At 34.3% G+C, this 22332-nt stretch overlaps 1 protein-coding gene across 2 annotated transcripts in view; it reads left to right on the top strand.

Annotated features, from left to right (window-relative positions):
- The first annotated feature begins 5987 nt into the window (after window positions 1-5987).
- Window positions 5988-22332, top strand: part of LOC143232494 (excitatory amino acid transporter-like) — a 43839-nt gene continuing 27494 nt past the window's right edge. The window contains exons 1-2 of one of the 2 annotated variants that reach the window (XM_076468043.1): window positions 5988-6172; window positions 20994-21139. In XM_076468043.1, the coding sequence (XP_076324158.1) occupies window positions 21035-21139 (105 nt within the window). In that variant the 5' untranslated portion in view covers window positions 5988-6172; window positions 20994-21034. Of the gene's footprint in view, window positions 6183-20993; window positions 21140-22332 lie in introns of both variants that reach the window. The other variant, XM_076468042.1, reaches the window with a different exon arrangement.

Raw genomic sequence — 22332 nt, 5'->3', positions numbered from 1 at the left:
ACAAAGTGTAGAATGAAAGATGTTTAATGGGGTACGATATTGGGTGTATCTCTAGCAAGAACGTCGATATTGGGTGTATCTCTAGCAAGAACGTCGCTATCATAGATCCTTAGCTAACGAAAGAGTCGATGCTAAACACCACTTTTTAGCACGCTTTTCAAAAACATCTTTCTTCAACGTTCGTCAGCTATGTTAGTCGAAAAGGCACAGGTCTGAGACTAAAGTAATAGTGGATAAAAATGTTAGTGAGAGACCAAGAATAATGAACAGACTTTTAAAGGTCAAAAAACGTCACGATGTATGTTAGGTGGCCGATAACTTCTATAATAGTCAGGACTCACCTGTCTACAATTAAACCATGTAAACAACATGACAGACAGCCAGTGTAATGCTCACTTATATCAAATGCAAATACAAAAGTAAGGATTTAATGATGCTTGGGCTGTAAGTATTGGTTAATTGAAAGTGTGTAGTGTGGTCTGATTAATAGTATTTCGCTTCATTTTGTTCCAATGATAGAGTAAAAGATGTACAGAAATGACTTAAGGCATTAGGCTCTGTTCAAACCTCTGGAGGTGAAAAAAAATGTTCTTTTGATAAGACCTGAGTCTTTTGACTTCTTTGAAATTGTAAATAATCACTATGTTGTACCAGAACGTTGTGCGCGATAATTTCTACCTCACAACGCTGCGTGTGGTGGACAATAAAGCCACAATCCACGGTACTCAGGTTGTAGAAACAATGTTTCAGTCTCTACCTGTGACAACGCAATAACTCGATCTCAGTGCGTCTGAATATTTCTAAGATGTTTGTTGTGAGTATTTGGAGACACCTGTTAATTAATTACAAACCATACTACTCGTCTTTCTATAATCGTTGTGAAAAGGAGAACAATCCGATGGTAAGTTGGATTTTGACAATGTACCCCTTCAGTGTATGCTCTTAGGATTTATAAACTAAACCATCGCTGCAATCGTCGTTTTATCTGTCACAAGATGTGATAAGAAAAAAATCAGTTCTAACAACTCGAACTATTGACCGAAACTTCCTACACAGATGCAATTCATTAGCAATGCCTACTCTCCTAAGCCTTATCTCAAACAAGACAAGCCGATTCATCTGTTAGTGTTGTTGTTTCGAATTAAGCACGAAGCTACACAATGGGCTATCTGTGTTCTGCTCACCACGGGTATCGAAACTCAGTTTTTAGCGTTGTATGTCCGTAGACATCCCGCTGTGCCATTTGGACGAAACTGTCTTATACGAGTTTCCCACATTGTGTTTAATTGTGTTAATTAGCTTCGATTGTCATAAAAACATAAAAATGTAAATTCATTTTCCACTTTTGGCAGTCACTGCATTTTCATATTTGGTAGTTTAATAATTACAAGGGTGAACATTTATGCTTTGTGTTCTAACTTTTTTTGCCTTTTGTATTTCAGTACACAAATTTATAAAAAGTATAAACAATGCCGTGTAATTAATGCAGTAAAACTGTGAAGTGAGCTGCCTAGATTACTCACTATGAGATTAGGCATGCAGAGCTCTGATCAAATTTGACCGGCCGTCTGAACCTTGAATACCCGAAATGTGAATTTTTTTATGGAAATATGTTTGTGGTGCCACTCAATAGATGACCGAAGAGCTAAGGTTACATACACGCTAAGACTATTATTGTAAGATAAGAAAAAATATAACATTGTTATGTAAAAAAAACTGTTGTTTTTTTATGTATTGCATAAACTGTCAGGATTACCGACACAGGTGACTATATTTTAGTTACGTGTCACTCGTTTTGAGGCATGACTTTACTGAGGTCAAAATAAAATGATGACAGAGAGATCGGTATACGTTAAACCATAAATAATGTATCGCATTATGAAACACCATTTTTATTTACATTAATCTAAAGGTCAAAACAAATATTTCTCATATGTTTAACCTTTGACATTTAACGGATAAGCTATTTCTTGCTGCTCACACTTGAGTTTTTCACAGACAAAAAGATCTAATGTCATTGTAGAAATATTAATTTCAGAAGTTAATTCACTGAAGTTAAAGAGTTTGTAAAGTTCGAAATATTTAAACGTTTCTGGTAAACTATCTGCACTTTCCTTGATTAATAAAAGTTAATCACAATTATAGTTTCCGAGGATTCTAATATATTAACTGTAGCAAACCAACAATATTAAACTGTCCGCGTTTTGTAATGGGTGCCTTTTATAATCATCAGGCGAAATTCTCGAAAGTTCGCAACATATATTGCTGATCCTTATACTCAAAAATCTCATACACATTTAGAGAACAGGCAGAACTTTAGCAATACAAATTTGACAATATAAGCTATGTGCATTTCTAAATATGTATTAAATTGAAACAAACATAGACATTAAAGTAAATATGTACTATTAAATCATTTACAAAGTAAGTGCACGTGGATTTCTTCATTTACAAAGTAAATGCACGTGGATTTCTTGCATCGAAAAGTTCTCGTGATGGTACTGAAAACACAAAATAACCTATATTAGGACACGTTCCTTTTTATCACTCTGGTTTGTTTATTTGTGTGTAATAACAAAGCTGCACATTGAACGACATGCGATGCACAGGCTGTGTTAATCGAACACCGAGTTCTGGAGTTATTGCCCTGGAATAGGCGTTCTATGAAATTAATAGTTGTATGTGAGTTGTATATCCTAGAAGTCATGCTAATGTGTTTATAACGTAATGAATAAAACTGTCTCGTTATTCAGAGTTGTACAACAGTTAGTAAACTTAAGTTGCTTACTTTGTACCTTAAATTATCTGATTATACTTCTAATCACACATTCACAAGCCTCTTTACATGAACAGAAGAGTTAAACATTTCTATTTAACACATGCTGCTAACTTTTCACATAGGTTAATCGTGAGCAAATTCCACCCACTTCTCCACTTCTACATATACGCGTCATAACTAGCTGCTAAAATTTAGCCTAAAATTTCTGATTTCATGAGGATTCACGAATCTAATCTGTTTCTCGATAGATCAGCAGCATATGTAATGACCAATAACACTATAATTCGGAATTCGAGCCCCGTCGTGAACAAAGCGAAAACACTTCACTCTTGAACTACAAAAACTAACAGAAACACAATGATGTGCACCAGGATTGTGAAGTGTGAAGATTTCTTGTTTCTAGCAAAAAAATGACACAGCGAGAAAAAAACCAACAAAAACATCGTTGCATTACCAATGTTTTAACTCTACCAATGTTTTAACTCTATAACATTCCGTTCAGTAAAGAAAACATTTCGAATTAGTGATTACTTTTTAAGCATCTTTTCCTCTCATTTAAAAAGTAATAACCATTAGATAATTTCCACATTTTAGATCAAATATTCACACGTAACTAATAGATAAGTAAAAAGTCAATGGTGTAAGATTTACTGGCGATTTTCTTATTATTAAAAAAACTAACACTTACAAAAACTGTACGCTGAAAAAAAGATGCATCGAGTAATCATTAACTTTAAGTAGAAGAGGTGTTAATACCTTAAAATTGGGTGGAGCTCAAAGATTTTTAAGAACTTAATCTTGTAACGCCCAAGTTGAGATAACTTGTAATTACACGTGCGTGAATCTAAAGATGTAACGGGTCACGTATTGCTGACTTATTTCCATCATTTATCATGAGAAATTATTCCTTTATAGTATAGTCTAAACTTTATATTTTATATTTTTTTCCTTCTGGTAGGGGGTAGCAAAGTGCCTCGTCATCTAGTTAATTCCACGCATGAATGAGCTGAGAGATTCGAGTTGTCCCATGTCTTCTTCTATCTATGGCAGAATTACAACCAAGGGAAGGAACTTGGAGAAATCAAATACTGAGGTTAATTGTGTGTAATCAGAAGGATGTTCTATATCTTGTCCTATATGTGTAAAACTCCTTCTATACAGCTGATCATAGTCATTCTGATAGTCATGATTCTGCAATATTGCCCGACATCGTAACTTCCATTCTGTAAGAAGCTGCCGGTAAGGTAATTCTTATACACACAAGATTTGAATTTTTTTTTTCACGATGAGTGAAGGTCAGTCCGGTGAAGTCGTTCTTAAAACGTACATATGCCCGGCATAGCCAGATGGATAGAGCACTCGACTCGCAATATAATAATCGTGAGATCAACTTCCCGTCACACCAAACATGCTCGTCCTTCCAGCCGAGGTAGCGTTATAATGTTACGGTCAATTCCATTATCTGTTGGTAAAAGAGTAGTCCAAGAGTTGGCGGTGGATAATGGTGAATAGTTGCCTTCTCTTTAGTCTTAAACTGCTAAATTAGGGACGGCTAGTGCAGATTTTCCCTCGTGTAGCTTTGTACAATATTTAAAACAAGCAAATACAGCTCACGCATATTTTTCAAATATTCCACAGATTTTCCACACTAAGTGAATGTTAGCCCGATAAGATTATTCTCAGACCAAGCATATTTGATAACGTTTCACACATCTTAGCGTATGCTAGCTTTATGTTAAAGTAAACGAAATGTACAAAAGTTAATGTTGCATCGTAGACTTACCAGATGTCAAGTCAAATAGCACTGCTTAATATTCTAAGTTCTGATATTTTTCTCGTACGTTCAGCTGCTATTTTATAAGTATGACCAACGGTTTGTGAGCTTTTGTTTGAGACTCTTGTTACCTTCATGTGATACCAAGAAACATAATACATGCATGTATCCAGCTTCACTGATTTTTTTGAAAGAAGGTTTTCTTTCGTAGCCAATCCTCACCTTGCAAATTAAAGCGTCATTCTGGACTGGCTCATAGTGTGGCTTCGGAGTTACGTCGTGTTTTTTTGTGTGTTTAATTAGAGAACTTTGAACGCTTTCTTGTATTTCTAATGGCGTGTTTATTGCTCTACACTGTTTAAAAATTCTGCTGTGTGGCCCATCCCTCAGACTCTCAAGTGAAAAGATTATGCTTGTTTGTAGCTAAGAGTAAACCTACACAATGGACCATATGTGCTCTTCTCACCACGGGTATCGAAACCCGATATCTTGCATTGTAAGTCTGTAGAATGTGCTACTGTGAGGATGGAAGGGCAGTGATAAGATAACTACAGCGATATTACAATTTTATGTGAATTGAATCAAATATACAAATTTGAAATCTTTCAAACAAAGTGTGATTAACCCTATCTTAACATGCACAGAGAAATGGACATTAGTGACCGTGTACCACGATTCATAACATGTTTAGGAAGAAAGATTCGAAAAAAATATAAATATTAACTAAACGTTCCATATGTTAACGAAAGTTTCATAGAAAATGCATATAAACTCGTAGGCTTAGGTATGTTATAGTGGTGGTATCAAGTTATGTTAAAATACTTCTTATGTAATAATATTACATTATATTTTTTAGTGTTTCGTAAAACGTAAGTACATTTTTTAGGTTTCGTATGTTTATAAATAATTAGCAGAAAATCAGTGTAACTTCATCTCACTACGTTATGTAGGCTTTTGAATGTCTAGCTGAAAGTCGGTTTAAGTTCGTCTCACTATGTCTTCTAGGCTTATGAGCATTTAGTAAAAAGTGAGTATTGAATACAATGTGAATGTGTATTTTTTCTTCATACGTGGATAGGTTTATGAATTTAAATACAGAGGAGTAAATTTATAAATTATACATTTAAAAATACTAATAATGAATGTTTTACAATGTAAAGAGTTATTAGTTTTTACACATTTAATCTAAAACGTCTATAAATTCTGGTGTTTTTATTGTTTTTTCTTACACTTTTTAATTTTAACAGAACGAAACATTTACAAGAACATGTAACTGGATCGTGTTCTTCAGATAATGCGTTGTGTTAGGACCAAGCAAGTTTATCGCGAAGAGAAGGTAGATATTCTAGATAATATGATTCGCGCCTTTTCACAGGAGCATGTTGATCACGTGACTTAGCTTCGTTCTGGGAGCAAGGTCCGACGAGACTCAGCTACGATGTTCTCTTACCGGCGATGAAACGTTGGGTTATGGTGTCTCTACGCCTAGAGCGAGTTGATCTCGTAACGTATTATTTAAAAGTCTTGTAATTTATCGTAATGACTGTATTCAGTAAGGGAAGGAAAGAACTGTTCTGTTCTAAAAGTTTTATTGCATACGGCTGAGCTCAGTGAAGAGAGTAAGTACAGGTAATATTAACTTTCAGTATTACTTCAGCAGTATTTGAAAAAAAATATTACTTAAATCACATTTCGATTTTTTTCATTATATAACATGAATTTAAAAATGTATATATCAAACTTAGTACAGTAGTTTAATAATTACATTTGTCGATAACAGAGCTAAGAAATGTTTGAAAGGGTAGTGTTTAAGTACAGTTTCATTGTGGTTCGAATGCAAAGAGTTAAATACTTTTCCGTCATCATTTATATGACTCGAGCCTTGGGCTCCTGTTGACTTATTTTAAATTGTATAATCTCAATACAGAATTGGAGCTAGGATTGTGAAAAACCTATACGTGTTAATTTCATTGATCTGAAACTTAACACCTGATTACATGTTTTTCTGTGTTAATATCAGGATATTTTTAACAGTGCGACTATTAAACAGACATAACGACGTTTGTCTGTAACATAACAAATGACCAGAAGCTTAGGACACTAGACTCGCAATCTGAAGGTCGTGAGTTCGAATTCCCCTTCCATCAACCACGCCCGCCCTTTCGGCTACGGGAGCGTTATAATGTGACGGTCAATCCCACTATTCGTTGGTAAAAGAGTAGCCTAAGAATTGACGGTGGGTGGTGATGACTAGCTGCCTTCCTTCTAGTCTTACAATGCTAAATCAGGGACGGCTAGTGTGGATAGCCCTCGAGTAGCTTTGCACGAAATCAAAATACAAACAAACAAACATAAGATCATCTGAAGCCGGTTTTAAATAGCTATATTTAGTTCAACTGATACTAGAATAATCTAGATCCAGATATAAGACAACATAGTTAAAACCGTGAGAGTGACATTCTGTAAACTGCACCCTAATATTGCACTGGCTTCCTGGCAACTTTAAGCAGAAGAACCAGAGATAAAACATTCATTCTAAGGAAGGTGAACCATATTGATCAGATTCAATTGTCAGAAGACAAAAGCAGAATCCCTTTCTGTTTTAATTTAAATTTCAATATAATTCAATACTTGAAGAGTTAGTTTTCAATTCATAAGAATCACCTGTTGGTAGATCCAAACTTATTTTCTGTGCGTGTTCACACTGAACATTTGGGAAGTTCGATCTCATATCGATCCGGATTCCTCGTGTATAATACCGGCTACTTGTTTTGCTTTCCAATTGCTCAGCGGGAGGTCTACAAACTTACGATGTTACATATTGGGTGTTCATATCCATGGTGGGCAGAGCACAGACAGCTCATTGTGTAGCCTTATACTTAATTCTAAACAATCAAACAGTTTGTTTTTTTGGAATTTCGCACAAAGCTACTTAAGGGCTGTCTGTGCTAGCCGTCCCTAATTTAGCATTGTAAGACTAGAGGGAAGGCAGCTAGTCATCACCACCCACCGCCAACTCTTGGGCTACTCTTTTACCAACGAATAGTGGGATTGACTGTCACATTACAACGCACCCACGGCTGGGAGGGCGAGCATGTTTGGCGCGACGCGAGCGCGAACCCGCGACCCTCGGATTACGAGTCGCACACCTCAACGCGCTAGGCCATGCCAGGCCCCCAATTAAACAGTTTAGATCTTTTAATTTCATGAAAACATAATATATTTCAACAAATTCCCGCACAACCTCGGATTTCAGTGTTTCATATCACAGCAAATGTTGAAGCTATTTAAATCCAGAATTTATATTTCAAATCTGTATTTTTCCGAAGACTTTCCGCTTGACCAATCATGTGGTCAAAAGTTGAATATGAATTGTCATCAAAGAACATTATATTGGTTTAAGGTTAAAAAGCATTGAAATATTTGACCAATGGCATTTTCACAAATCGGATGTCAACTATTTTCAGAAGACATTGTCTGGATTTGAAGTTTAACCTTAATGAAATACTTAACCACTGTAAACTAGGCTAATCTTTAAATTTTCAGTATTTTATGTGCTATATATATATAAGTACCTTTACATAATATGTGGTAGTAATATAAATATGTCGGTGTCCGTCCAATGACAAATGCTTTCCTCAAGTTTAAATAACGAAGAACTTCCTGGTCAAGGAAAGAATAATTAGTAAATTTTTAATGTCACCTAGCAGCACATGTTAGGCTGTAATTTTAGTGATAGATCTTCGATAAAAAATAAGTGTGATTAGTCAATCACCGTTTTATAACAATGACTTCCACTGAATGTAGTAGCTGCTTTCCTTTGAATCATAAATTTGAGTAGTTACTGAATCTGACAGTTGGAAAGTGAAAAAAAAATTGATAAAGTGGTGAATAATATTGGTAATCTAAATGATCGTATTTTACTGATGTTCAATTAATGTCAGTAAAGTGTTTTATTACGTTTGTTATATATGCTACAAATATCGATAAAGTGGTTTTAGTTTCAACAAAGTTTTAGCAAATATATTTTAACCACTACGGTTTTCGGGTTAGGCGTGGTTCAGTAATGCCGTTCTGGGCTACTAATTCAATGGTTCTCGTTTCATGTGCGCAAAAATCGCGCTCCGCACCTTCCTTGGAACTGTGGATGAGTTATAGGAGTGATGGTAAAATCCAATTATTCTGTTCGTAGTAGGTGCTGTTGAATATCCTCCTTCCCTCTAGTCTATCAGTTCAAAGTATAGACGACTGGCGCAGATATCCTTCATGTAGCTTTCTCCGAATTAGAATTCTAATATCAAATACTTCAAAGATTAGACAAATACAGTAAAAAGAAAATATTAGATTAGCATTTCTGAGGTCAGAATAAATAAGTAACCAAACTCAGAAATAGTTTTAGCACTTGTTTATATTTACATTGTTCAGGTATTGTTTCAACAGAAAATGTACATACATATGAAATATAAATAGGACAGTTATTTATTTTCATTATGTACCAGTTTAGGTTAATTTGAAAAATTTATCAGCTTATTTGTTTGTTCTTCGCAAAATGAGATATTTACTATCAGCAGTAACCGAACCTCGAAACTCGAGGCTCGTGGGCTCAAATATAACGGTCATTCCCACTATTCGTTGATAAAATAGTAGCCTAAGAGTTGGCGTTTGGTGCTGATGGCTATTTGTCTTCCCTCAAGTCTTTAACTGATAAATTAGAGATGGCTAGACAACTTTGGTATAACTTTGCGCGAAATTAAAACCAAACTAACATTAACGGGGAGACAAAGGAAGACGTACAACTGTTTATAATAATTTATTATTTAGAATAGGAGATATATGTTTATTTCTCTGTCCTGTTCCATCTTTATACACTATCATCACGCTAAACCACCAAATGTATTGAGATTCGATGTATTTGTATTTTATAACACAAATAAATATATCTGCAATAGTAATCGTAGTTTATGAGTAAAGTATCCAATTGTGCTGCCATCTAACGGCAGCCAATTGAGTTATTCATGCAAGAATATCGAGCTTAATTGTTATTGTGTCTGTAAATATTTGTTAATATTTCTTAAAGTGTTTTAATGTATTCAGAAGATTAGAAAATATATTAGAAGCATTTAACAATTATAGAAAGCTAATATTCGATTTTATTAAAATTTAATGTTTGTGTTTAGCAATAATGTATTTAAATCAGTTCGCGAACTAAGCCTTTCCTGATCAACATTCAGTAGCAGTTTATCTTTTTTAAAACAATAAACAACTGCGTGCTTTAGTAAAAATCATGATTGGTATTTCGATTTACATTTATATGACTCCAAACCGTACCTTAAGGGCAAAAATAACCTAGGGCTTTCAAGAATTACCTTTCTCTTCGTCCCGCTTTCGTTTTAAATGCTCTGGTGGGCTTAATGTTAAGAAACAACATGGAAAAAAAAATTTAATTCAGAAAAAAAAGATAAAATAAAGTTGACGTCAGAGATAAAATTGAAATTAACTTGAAGCAAATCAAAGGTTGAAAAACCAAACGATAGTCAGCACAAAATGAACAGATGATGTGGAACTTAGGGTCTTTCAGGACAGGGGAGATCCATAGACCCTATGCTAAGAATTGAATGTGTGTGTGTGTCGGGGTGGAGGACTCCGAGAAAACCCACTTTCACTAGCTGGTGCCACCAGTGTCAGGTGGTGCCCTGGAGAGGAAAGGAAGATTCAATGAGTGTAATTATTGTTTTTTAAATTAACCGTGGTGTACAAGTCTCTAAGGCTAGGTGTAGGATTAGGTGGTATGTTGTAATTTTCATTATTAGAGGACGTGAGTTGATAGAAGTAGGAGAATTGGATGTTCCGTTGAGTTGCTGGAAGTTAACAGAGGTTGTAGTGGTGGGAACGGGTTTAACTGTTGCAAAATGTTGGTTGATGAGGGAAGAATAGTTGGGGATTTTAGAGTGGAAGAAGACGGAGGCTGGAGTTCAAGGATTCGACAGTCTTAGTGGATTTTTCAGACGGTAAGATTTGGTCTGTGAGGTTTGCGTGACGAGGATATAGGCGTCTGAGGTCGTTGGTGCTTCAGTTTGAGTAGTTTTGTCCTAAACGGAGGTTGACTTTGGGGAAGGAATCTGGGTTGTTAACGTGGAGAAGCTGGCTGTAGATTATAGTATGGATGTTAGAACTTAAGAATGGAATTTGTTGGTTGGGTCGAGAAAGAGGTTGTTTACAACGTGGTGATTCGGCTGAAGAGTGAAACAGGTGGTATTTCATCCGGAGCTAAAGATGGATTTGACAATAGTTCTTGAGATGGTAACTATTTTCACGAAGCAAGTGGGTTATCATGTGGTTTTGCTGTAGAAACGACCAATTATATGGAGTTAAGTTTCATATGTGAATTCTATGGAAAGACGTATGTTATCAGTGGGGATAGACTCGCGAACTGAGGAAAGGTGGCCATGGTGGGCAATTATGATGTTGATTATAATGCCATATCTTAGAAAAACTACTATTGTGGAACAAATGTGATTATTTTAGAGTGGTTATACATGTACATCTATCTCTGAATATCACGTAAACATATACCGAAATGGTTAGCTGTGATAACAAATCATGAACCAAGTTCTTACAAAGTTTGAAATTTGGTTGTTGTTTTTTCTGTTTTTTTATCTCTTACTGCACTTTTTATATCCTTTTGTTCGTTTGTCCCTGAACATTGTTTCCTACACATTTAACGTGAATTTCGCAACGATTTTCAAGTCACCAAACTAATGGTTTTTAGCAACAGGACCGGCACTAGCGAGGGGAAGGGGAGCGAATCCCCAAACATAATGCCGTCCATTAATTTAACTTTAGACTTATTTTAGATTTGGCCACATTGCATGTCTTATTTGACCTCCGGTTAAAAAATAAATATAGAAAATATAAAATATAAACAGGAACTATTTACCGTTTTTAACAGGAACTATTTACCGTTTTTACAGGAACTATTTACCGTTTCTAACAGGAACTATTTACCGTTTTTACAGGAATTATTTACCGTGTTTAACAGGAACTATTTATCGTTTTTAACAGGAACTATTTACCGTTTTTAACAGGAACTATTTACCGTTTTTAACAGGAACTATTTACCGTTTTTATTACAACGTTTATTACTTAAGCTTCTCACTAAACATATTAGCTGACGACATTTCAAACAATTGTTTGAATCCCCAGTGATGGCCCGGCATGGCCAAGCGTGTTAAGGCGTTCGAGCAGTAATCCGAGGGTCGCGGGTTCGAATCCCCATCACACCAAACATGCTCGCCCTCCCAGCCGTGGGGGTATTATAATGTACGGTCAATCCCATATTTGTTGGTAAAAGAGTAGCCCAAGAATTGGCGGTTGGTGGTGATGACTAGCTGCCTTCCTCTCTGGTCTTACACTGCTAAATTAGGGACGGCTAGTGCAGATAGCCAACGAATAGTTTTGCGTGAAATTCAAACAAACAAACAATTCCCAGTGGCACAGCAGTATGTTTTTAGAGTTACCACGCTAGACGACATATTCGAAACTGGCGGATATTGTTTAGCTTTGTGCTTAAAGTACAAACTTTTTTTTGTATTTCATTTCCTTTCACAATGCAGAGTTAAAACAAAAAAAGCTAACAAAAACTGGAATAGGTGACATTTTATTGGGAGCTAATTCGTATTTAGGTTTTTTCTTTTCCTTCTCGTCAGCACACAAATTAGAACATGATCACACACAAAAAGTAAACGACAATGGAGTAAATTTCAAAAGAACGAACAACTTAGCTGTTGAAGAATCAGCTCTTCTTCAAAAGTATAATAAGTGATTCGTTGTTAAGAGGAGAAGTAAAAGTCGATCTATTATTTCAGAAAACAAAACTGGTCCTGTTTAAGCCAACATTTCACCACTACGGTTTCGTCAGGGCAAACAAGACACTTGCTAATTGATTTGAGCTTACACGAAAGATTTCAAAATGGCACGAGTCTGCGCAGTAAGGTATACTTCACCCGGTAATATATATAAAGAAAATTGGAACTAAATGCAAACAGACAAGATTAAACTGTTTAAGCAGACATGCATGTATTATTATTTCAAATTGTTTATATCACAGACGTCTATTTTCATTACTCTACAAAATTCGTCTACTGTTTAATTTTTTGTAATGTTAGATTCGAAAGATTTTTTTTTCCAAAAAATCTACAATGAATGCTTAACTTAGCGATGGAGCCTGTCTTTCCTCGTCTTACTTATTTTCCAGTTTAATAATATTTTAAGTTCTAGTGAGAGTAGCATAATCACATTCACACAAATATAGAAAATATAAAATATAAACAGGAACTATTTGTATGCTGCAGCATACAATGTGTGTTACAAACAGAAGTGATAGTATAGCGATTTTTTTGCCTTTTGTTTCTCGGACTGTGGCAGTTCAAACTATCCATATTTTCAGCCAATGTGCTATACTGAACTTTTACTTTGCATGCTAAATTTCAAGCTAATGCACTGAAAAATACCCGAGATAAAATAAATCTAATTTTCATTGAGTTTTTTTCTGTTTCTTTGTTCCAAAAGTGTGTACCCTGTACTTGAGAGAAAAACATACTTAACTCGATTTAGTCGGAATTTGGTACATTTATATATCATTTCAATCTACAATTAGAAGTCGAATGTGGTCTAAATATAAACCACAGGTGAAAAGATGTTCAACAAAAAAAATTGCTGAAATTTAACGAACATTTTTACGAACGCCTCTGCAAAAAGTCACGTGAGCTATCACATATACCACAGCTTCGCCTACAAGTAGACCTTATTTAGTTTTTTTTTGCCATTTGGATTGAAAATGGCTGACTTAGAGCAGAAAAAAATATATAAGGTGAAAGGACGTGCAGATCCTTAACTATTGGTCAGGCTAAGCAAACTAGACAAGTAGTTTCTAGCTCAAATTTTCAAAAGAATCAAACAGGTGGACGATTATAACTGATTATTCATTGTCAATTTTCAGCACAAATTTACTAAGTTGTATTCCAACAAAAGAGCATTTATCCTCACGTGATATTAGCTTAAGCAACTAGCATAAATAGAGATACTTTACACGAGAGTAACTTACATGGCGTTACTATAAAGGAAGTTATTAACACTGTTTTAGAGAGGAAAACTACAATCATATATTTAAAAGAATCTGGTTGGTTTAGTACATTAAAGGTCTGTTTCGAATAATAAGGTTGCGATCCTAAAGTTAATGTTGGTTATTACCGAGTGCCAATTTCTTACTGGCTGTGGTTTCTTGGGTTGTATTGACAATAAGGCATACCTATTCAAAAACACTTTGTGTGTAAAAAACAACAAAGGTGTGGCTAAATAAGGACTGAATGTGCGAGTTAAAGAAATGAAATCAAAACTGGCAAATAACCTGATAGCTACAGTTACAGCATTGTTTGTTTTGTTTTTCAATTTAGCGCAAAGCTACACGAGGGCTATCTGCGCTAGCCGTCCCTAATTTAGCAGTGTATGACTAGAGGGAGGGCACCTAGTCATTACCACCCACCGCCAACTCATGGGCTACTCTTTTACCAACGAATAGTGGGATTGTACTTAACTTTATAACGCCCCCACGGCTGAAAGGGTGAGCATATTTGGTGCCACGGAGATTCGAATCCATGACCCTCGGATTACGAGTAGAAAACTTTAACCCACCTGGCCATGCCGGGCAGCTATAGCGTTGATAAATATGTTACAGCAAATATTTATTCATTAGTTATCCAGACGCGTGTGTTTTGTTTATTCATTAGTTATCCAGACGTGTGTGTTTTGTTTTAACCACCATCATACCTCAAGTTGACAGAAATGCGTCTTGTTCACTAAAAATATAATATTTCTATTTATAATTATAAAGAGAAATGCTGTCAACATCTCTGTCTACATGACATGTCGTCATTAATTGAAAGAATAATTTTTCTAGTGCTTTGATGGCCGTCTTCTGTATAATCACAAACTGAATAAATTAGTAATGGCGTCTAACCTTATACAACTAGCTTCGATCCGTATCCCCAAAGAGGATGTGATATACAAGTTCTGAGTTATTATAATCAATTATGTACAAGTAAAGTGGCTGTCACCAGATGACAATATGTTATATTCATGTATACACGAAGGCAGGATAGTATAATATAGCCTCATGCAAAAAATCAACACTTGTAATCGAATGTAACACTTTGCATCATGAGTCTGAAACTCAATGTTTTTCTTTACATAAGTGTTTTTGCTTGTGTCTATATTTGTCTCAGTAACATGCTTCGATTATTCAATTTAATCATTTTCTGAAATATATACACAGTAGCTCCAGTTTCTTTAATCTTTGTTCGTTTTTTTTCTGTTTATTTTCGTATTTCGTGATAGGTAGAGATGCAGTAGATGTCACTAAACTTAATTTTGGTGTGTAAACTTAAGTGTTTATTTGTAGTGCACATCGTTTTGGAATTAGGTTTAAACCATCTTTTATGATTCATTAGTTTTTGGTCTCACTTTAAACGTTGCTTTCATGATACACTCGTTTTTGGTTTAAACTTATGGGCCGCTTTACGACACACATAGTTTTCAGTTTAAACTTTAACGATGCTCTATGATACACTCGTTTCGGAGCTAAACTTAAAAGCTGCTTCACGACACACCTCGTTTTGGGTTTAAATACTTACTTTATTTTTGAATCAGCTGGCTGATTTTCTTGTTCGATTAAAATGAATCTTAGCTGACGCAATGACCTTGTTCTGCATCAATCATATTTCTCCCTTCCCCCGACATTTCCCCACTATCTTTTGTCTTCATAATAAATGACAGTACATTTCCCTTTAGTAATTTACTATGAACAATCTACAGAAACAGACTGTTCGTGTTTTTTTTTTTGTGGATTATTCTAACTGGTATTACTTAAGCTGCTCCAATATCTTAAAGTTTTAATATTTTGTGTTTTCCGTCATACATACACTTATAATCCCTGAGGACTAATATAAGGTAAACGTTTTTATTATAAGAAAACTTTGTATTCTAAAATGCTTGGGAACTTATAAATAACATGCTTGAAGTTCGGTATGTATCTTAATGTTTACAGGTATAACGTACTATTTTTGTTCTTTATTATACGAACCATTAAACTTATTTTGTTTTCCATTGCAAATATTTCAAAATTTTATACTAGCCAAAATAATTAAAGCTTTTATGTCAAACTTTTTATCACAGTAAAATTATTATTGTTGTTCAATAACATAGAAAAAGTAAAAAATGAAAACAAAACAACATTAATTTTGTGAGACGTTCTATGTTATGGTGTGAAAGACGTTTGGAGTGATTTCAAGTATACTCCTGAGAAATAAATAACATCTTCACTCCTGTTCCTATATGAAAAGGAGGAGAATCGTACCATTGCCAATGTATAACATGCAAACTGAAGCATCTTGAGAAGGCAGTACAAGAGTGGGATCCAACTCTGAAAAATGGTGTTTGGATGTCTGTACAAAATTGATGACACCCTAACTGCTGACGTCTGTCAGTAAATTCTTGTTTGTCTTTGTGTTATTTCCTCAAGAACAAAATATGTTGGACAGGAATTCATTTTCCAGCATTACTTACCTTTAAACATGCAGCAAGTATGATAAACTAAATCTCCAGGAATCATACCAATTTAACACTCAAGCGTGTTTGGTATAACTGAGATTACTATTTATCCGTAATTGCTTATTGTTTTCGGAAAATACCATCACTAGGAAAAACTATGCATAAATATACAAACTCATACAGATACATACGTTCAAAATATGCTTTTCTTCTCTCTCACACACATGCATACATAAATAGAAATGCACACATATTCCTCAATATAACAAACAGTCGTATTATTCTAAAATAAACAAATAAAACATAACAACACCTTAATAACATAACTGACTTATTAAAGTTCTATAAACTTGGTCAAAACCCTCAAACAATTCAGTTAAAAGAACAACATCAAGCAGGATAATAGAGAGACAAATAAATAGTATGAACTCAACAATAAGGTAATTTTTAACTGTAGCTCATTAAAAGAGATACTTGCAGAAGTAGGAGCTGCATAATGGTCGTTGTATATCTTCCATGATACTTAAAACCTACCTATGAAACCAGCAATAAAAGAAAAATACTATAACAACAAAATTGAACTTCAAAATTAGGAGCAGATATGGGTACTTAATCTTACAATGTTCTACATCTAAATCTTTCATACAGTCTGTAGCCAGTTATATAAAATAGATGTTTCTTAAAAAACAGAAACACAATTAAAACATGTCACTACAACTGGATCACTGAGGTGGGAGGCGGATTAACAAAACCCACTTCACCATGATAGTCACATACCTCAAAAAACAACACAATAAAAACCTGATGTCTTTATCTCAATAACTAGCACAAGTGTAGAGGAAATATTGAACATTTTTATTCTAAATTTCAAAACTTTATTAATACACTCATCCAGCTCTCTGACTTGTGGGCTAAGCAATATCTTCCACTAGAATTAAGTGTTTTTTTAAATACGTGGGAGCCAAAAGTACTTCCTTGACTATAGGAACAATCTGAAATAACTACGCATACCATTTAGCAGGCACGTGGTAAGAACCAAAATAAACTGTGTAATAGAAGCAATCACCATTAACAAAATCTATTTGAAGTGTAATGCTTTTAACTAATTTTGTATAAAACTACTCTGATATTACTTACTTGGAATTTTAATTATGTCTGTGATACTTGTTATATAATATTGACTATTTTCAAGAATCCATATTACTGAAACATCTTAGGAACATGTAAGTAAAAAATAAAAATCCAGATTGGAAATAATATATTCCTGTTTATTATATACCTTGCATTAATTAGAAATTGGAAACATTTTATTTTTAATGAATATGAAGGTATGTTTCTGTTAACTAAAGATTGCCCAGGGATCTAAGTAAAAGGTACTAGGTGTTCATGAAACTATATTTATACGAAAAGATAACTTCTGTTTTGAACTTTTAAATTTAAATAACAATTTTAATGTCAGATGCTGTAATACTTTCAATTTGCATGTCATCTCGACATATAATAGTTGCATGATTGTTAATACTATAAAAGTTCCCAATAAATAAACTGTGAAACGTGCGTTTTCTTAGAGTAAAATATTTGGTACTCACACAACGAGCTAGAAAAGCATTTTTGTTCTTTAATTCTCAAGCAAAACTTTCCGGTACTCTTCCTCCTTTTGTTGTGTGTAAACTATTTTCCAGAACTGAGTTCCTAGTTATGTGTACACTCTTTGCTAGACATAAGTTCCTAGTTATGTGTAAACTCTTTGCTAGACATAAGTTCCTAGTTGTGTATAAACTTTTTGTCAGACCTGAGTTCCAAGTTGTGTGTAAACTCTTTGCTAGACATAAGTTCCTAGTTGCGTATAAACTTTTTGTCAGACCTGAGTTCCAAGTTGTATGTAATCTCTTTGCTAGACTATAAGTTCCCAGTTCTCTATAAACTCTTTGCCTAACCTGAGTTCTTAGTTATGTGTAAACTCTTTGTCAGACCTATGTTCCTAGTTGTGTGTAAATTCTTTGCCAAACCTGAGTTTCTAGTTGTGTGTAAACTCTTTGTCATAGTTGGATTCTCAGTTACTCACATACAAGGCTAAATTCTCACAAGTTATGAGAAACTAAAACCCGATCTATATCCAAACTTCTACATAACATTGGGTATTGAGCATGCGTGTTGACAGTACAAGACCTGGATCTTCCGCTTTATAAAACTTTGTTTTTTCCATAGTTTTCACACGTTATCTTGATAGACATGAACAAGGAAAGCATTATGTTGTAAAGTGGTTGACAATGGTGTGAAATCACCCGATTTTGTGCAAGAAAAATACAGTCCAATCATCCTTAAACCATCTTCGTGGTTGAGCGACATTGGTATGTGAGTTATTTCGACAGTAAAGTGTGCTATTTTATGTTATTACGTCGAGCCCTTTATAAGAGTATATATATTTTTCTGTTCTATCTTGCATACCGGAAGCTCTGAGACTTCTATGTAACTCCCAATACCTTGAATGTGGTCTCATAGATTCTATAATAATTGATAACAGTGGATATAAAATGTTTCTAAAGTTCAAAAATAGTAATTTTAAATAATTTTCCTTGAAATAAATTGTGTTAAAATAATAAAGTTAAAAATACAATTAATTACTGATATTATGTATCTTACCATTAGTTAAGTGACTTGTAGGTACAGGCTAGAGAATATACACGTGTTTATTTATCCTTTATACAACTGAACACTCATTTTATCAAAACACTTGCCAGAATGGAGGTTGGATATATAACTGCATTCTTACAATTCGAAAGGAAACGTTCATCTTTAATTCTTCTGATTAAGATATTTATTGACCTACACACTTTTGTTTTGTTTTTTTGCTCTTCACATGGAAAGATAATCAGTTTGGAGTCTGAAATTGCCAACTTTTCCAAATATGTCGTGCTTACCAACCCCCGTTATTTGCTTCTTTCCTTTAGTAGATTGTCTGTGTCATAAGAAAAAACTACTTACCCAAATGGGACGTTATAGGATTTAACACCTATACCCGATCATCAGGTTTGAATTATATTTTAGAGTTCTAGTCTCACTTCACACGTAATGTTTGTTGGTCCTACTTCATAGACTTCTGTAGAATTAGTCCTAGCATTATTTCACACCTTATGTTTGATAGTCCTACTTCGCTGACTGCTGTAGGATTACAGTTCTAGTTACGCTTCACATGTAATACTTGTTAGTCCTACTTCACTGATGCTTCTCCTAGTCTAGAATACTCTTTGCAATTCCCACATCTATATCTGTGTCATAATTTTATTTGTCTACTTGTTTAGCTCTACGATTTTCGTTCTTGGCATACATACATACATGTTAAGCCAGCACACATGTAACGGGTCAAAGACAATGATTTTCTTTCTTTAAAAGTTACCAACACCCCGTTTTAAGCGTACAACAAACAATTAAAAAATTATTCCTGTAACAAAAAGCTTTGGTTTGTTTTGTTCCATAATTAAAAAATTTTTACTGTGTTTCGTCTCCTTAAGAGATTTACTAAAAATTCCTCTTTTTCAGGGAACGTTCTTTAATTGAACAAGTTTATATATTTTATGCTTAGTATATATATACATGTATATATATTAATTATTTCTTGTTTGATATACGTATGTACGTTCAACGAAGGGCTTTCTATAATACAAATATTAGCTATATCGTTACACTTAACTCAAAATTTACAAATATTATACAGGTTATTTTATGTTCTAACACGAATCACCTTAAAAAGAAACAATCATATTAATGTTTCAAAACCATTTTTCAACCATGGTATATTCAGTTCATATTATGATGTACATACATATTTTGAAGAAGTGAAAAAGCTATTTTTACCAGATGAACATAGTTTAGAAATAGCGACATCACGGCGCTACACTTTGGAATTCACATTAACATATCTTTCAAGATGAGTTTAATAGTTTGAATATTTTAACGTGTCAGTTAATGAACTTTTAATACTTTTCTAGTTTTACAAGAACATAAAGTAAAACTCAATAAAAGTGTTTCCGATAAAAGTTATTTAGAAAAAGTAAACATCCACGTTTAGATATGATCGGAGTGGATCGTATCTATTGAGTAAATGGTTTCATAAGTTTGTTTGTTTTTGAATTTCGCACAAAGCTACACGAGGGCTATCTGTGCTAGCCGTCCATAATTTAGCAGTGTAAGAATAGAGGGAAGGCAGCTAGTCATCACCGCCAACTCTTGGGCTACTCTTTTACCAACGAATAGTGGGATTGAAGATCACATTATAACGCTCCTACGGCTGAAAGGGCAAGCATGTTTTGTGTGACTGGGATTCGAACCCACGACCCTTAGATTATTAGTCTAACGCCGTATCCCACCTGGCCATGCCGGGCTCTGCTTATAAGGGTGAGTAAAGAGACCTTGTTTGTCACGTGCCATTAATGTTCTATGATTAGTTTCTGTCCGTTTCAACTGAAAGTGCAAATGAGTAAGTTCTTAATTTTTGTAGGTTTACTTCTGGCAACAAACGTTTTGCGAATATAAATAATTATTTATTAGGACAAGATCAGATGTAACGAAATCCAGAATCATTATATTATGATGTGATTTTACTGAAGTAAGCTACTACTGATTATCCCATGGAATTCGCTAAAGGTTTCATTGGTAACTAAGTGACTAACTTATTTTTACACTATTTGCGCCACAGTGATGGTCAATGATATAAAAAAAACGAATAGAAAATCCAACTTTTTAAAACACAACCTACAAATGAAGTAAAACTATCAAATATGTTAAGAACTTTTAAAAAGGAAGTTTTCTGATGTGTTTTTATTTTATTTTACAAAGGATAACTGAAGACACCTTCACCAACCGGGATACTTGTCATCATGAGGGAACAAAGGTCTCCTGAAACTAACCCAAAGACCCCCATGCTGCACGACTCGACAAATGTGGTCCGGATGACTGAGCCATCTAATAGTTGTGGTAAAAAGGTAAGCAATGAAAAACTGATGCAGTATAAATATGTATTTCACTAAACAGATATATTTGATATTTATGGCTGCTTATGTATTGTCCATATGTCTTTGGCATTCATGATACTTTTTGTTGTTTTTGGTTTTTTTAAGTACAAAGCTATACAATGGGCTATCTGTGCTCTGCCCACCACGGGTATAAAACAAAGTTTCTAGTATAGTAAGTCCGCAGAAATACCGCTCTTCCTGATGCTCTTTAATTAGATACTATGTTCAGTTTTGTGATTTAACGAAAACACTTTATCTATATATTCAAATAAAAAGCTGTAAAACGTTTTAGAAAATTACGTATATGTATATATATATATATATATCAATACTCTGAATTTGTTCCCCTTGCAGTAATAATATTTTAAACATGTTTTTGAATAACAAGTTTTACACAACAATAACCGAGCTTTGCAATTTTGAAGTTCATCAGCTCTTGTCAGCTTATTAGATCAATGATAGAAGCCAAGTAAGTCTCATCGTGTAAGAGCATCATACTGTAATGGAACTCTTGCTTATATGATACCGGAGAAACCTTTGTATTGCGCGATGTGCAAACCCCATCTCTGCGAAACTTTTATTCTGTATACATGTAGATTTGCAATAGAGGTCATGATTTTTCCGTTTCGCTTTCGTTTCCTGTCATAGATAACTTTATTTTTTCTATTATCAGGGTGCAGATATGATGTCATGAATAAAGTCATAAGCGGATGTAATGTACTGGTGTCATCTATATAAAAATAATAGTACTGTATGTTGTATTTTCATGTAAATACTTCGCAGGTTGAAGTTGGACCTTCACGAAAATTGGTATGGAGCTTCATTAGATCCATGGGGAAATACACAGAAATTTCAATTTTGCGTTCTTAAGGTTTTTATGAGGGTGTTTCGCTTTACCATCACATTGCCACTCTTGATGAATTTTCACCAAATTTGGCATGAAGGTTTATTGGGTCCATGAGGAGATACATGTAAATTAATGGTTTTACATTTTGTGTTTTGCTGTTTTTATGGGCATTTTGGTTTGCTTTCTATAAATTATATTTAAAAGAAACAACTTTTCATGTCCTAAGATAATCTTTCATTAATCAGGAATTTACATAGCTTCAGTCTAGTGTACGGGTACCCCAGCTAGTAATAACATAGGCAATTAATCAAGTCTA

This window comes from Tachypleus tridentatus, chromosome 11, assembly GCF_004210375.1.
Source record: "Tachypleus tridentatus isolate NWPU-2018 chromosome 11, ASM421037v1, whole genome shotgun sequence".
NCBI lineage: Eukaryota > Metazoa > Arthropoda > Merostomata > Xiphosura > Limulidae > Tachypleus > Tachypleus tridentatus.
Note: the sequence above shows the minus strand (reverse complement) of the source record. Positions and strands in the feature narration are given on the sequence as shown.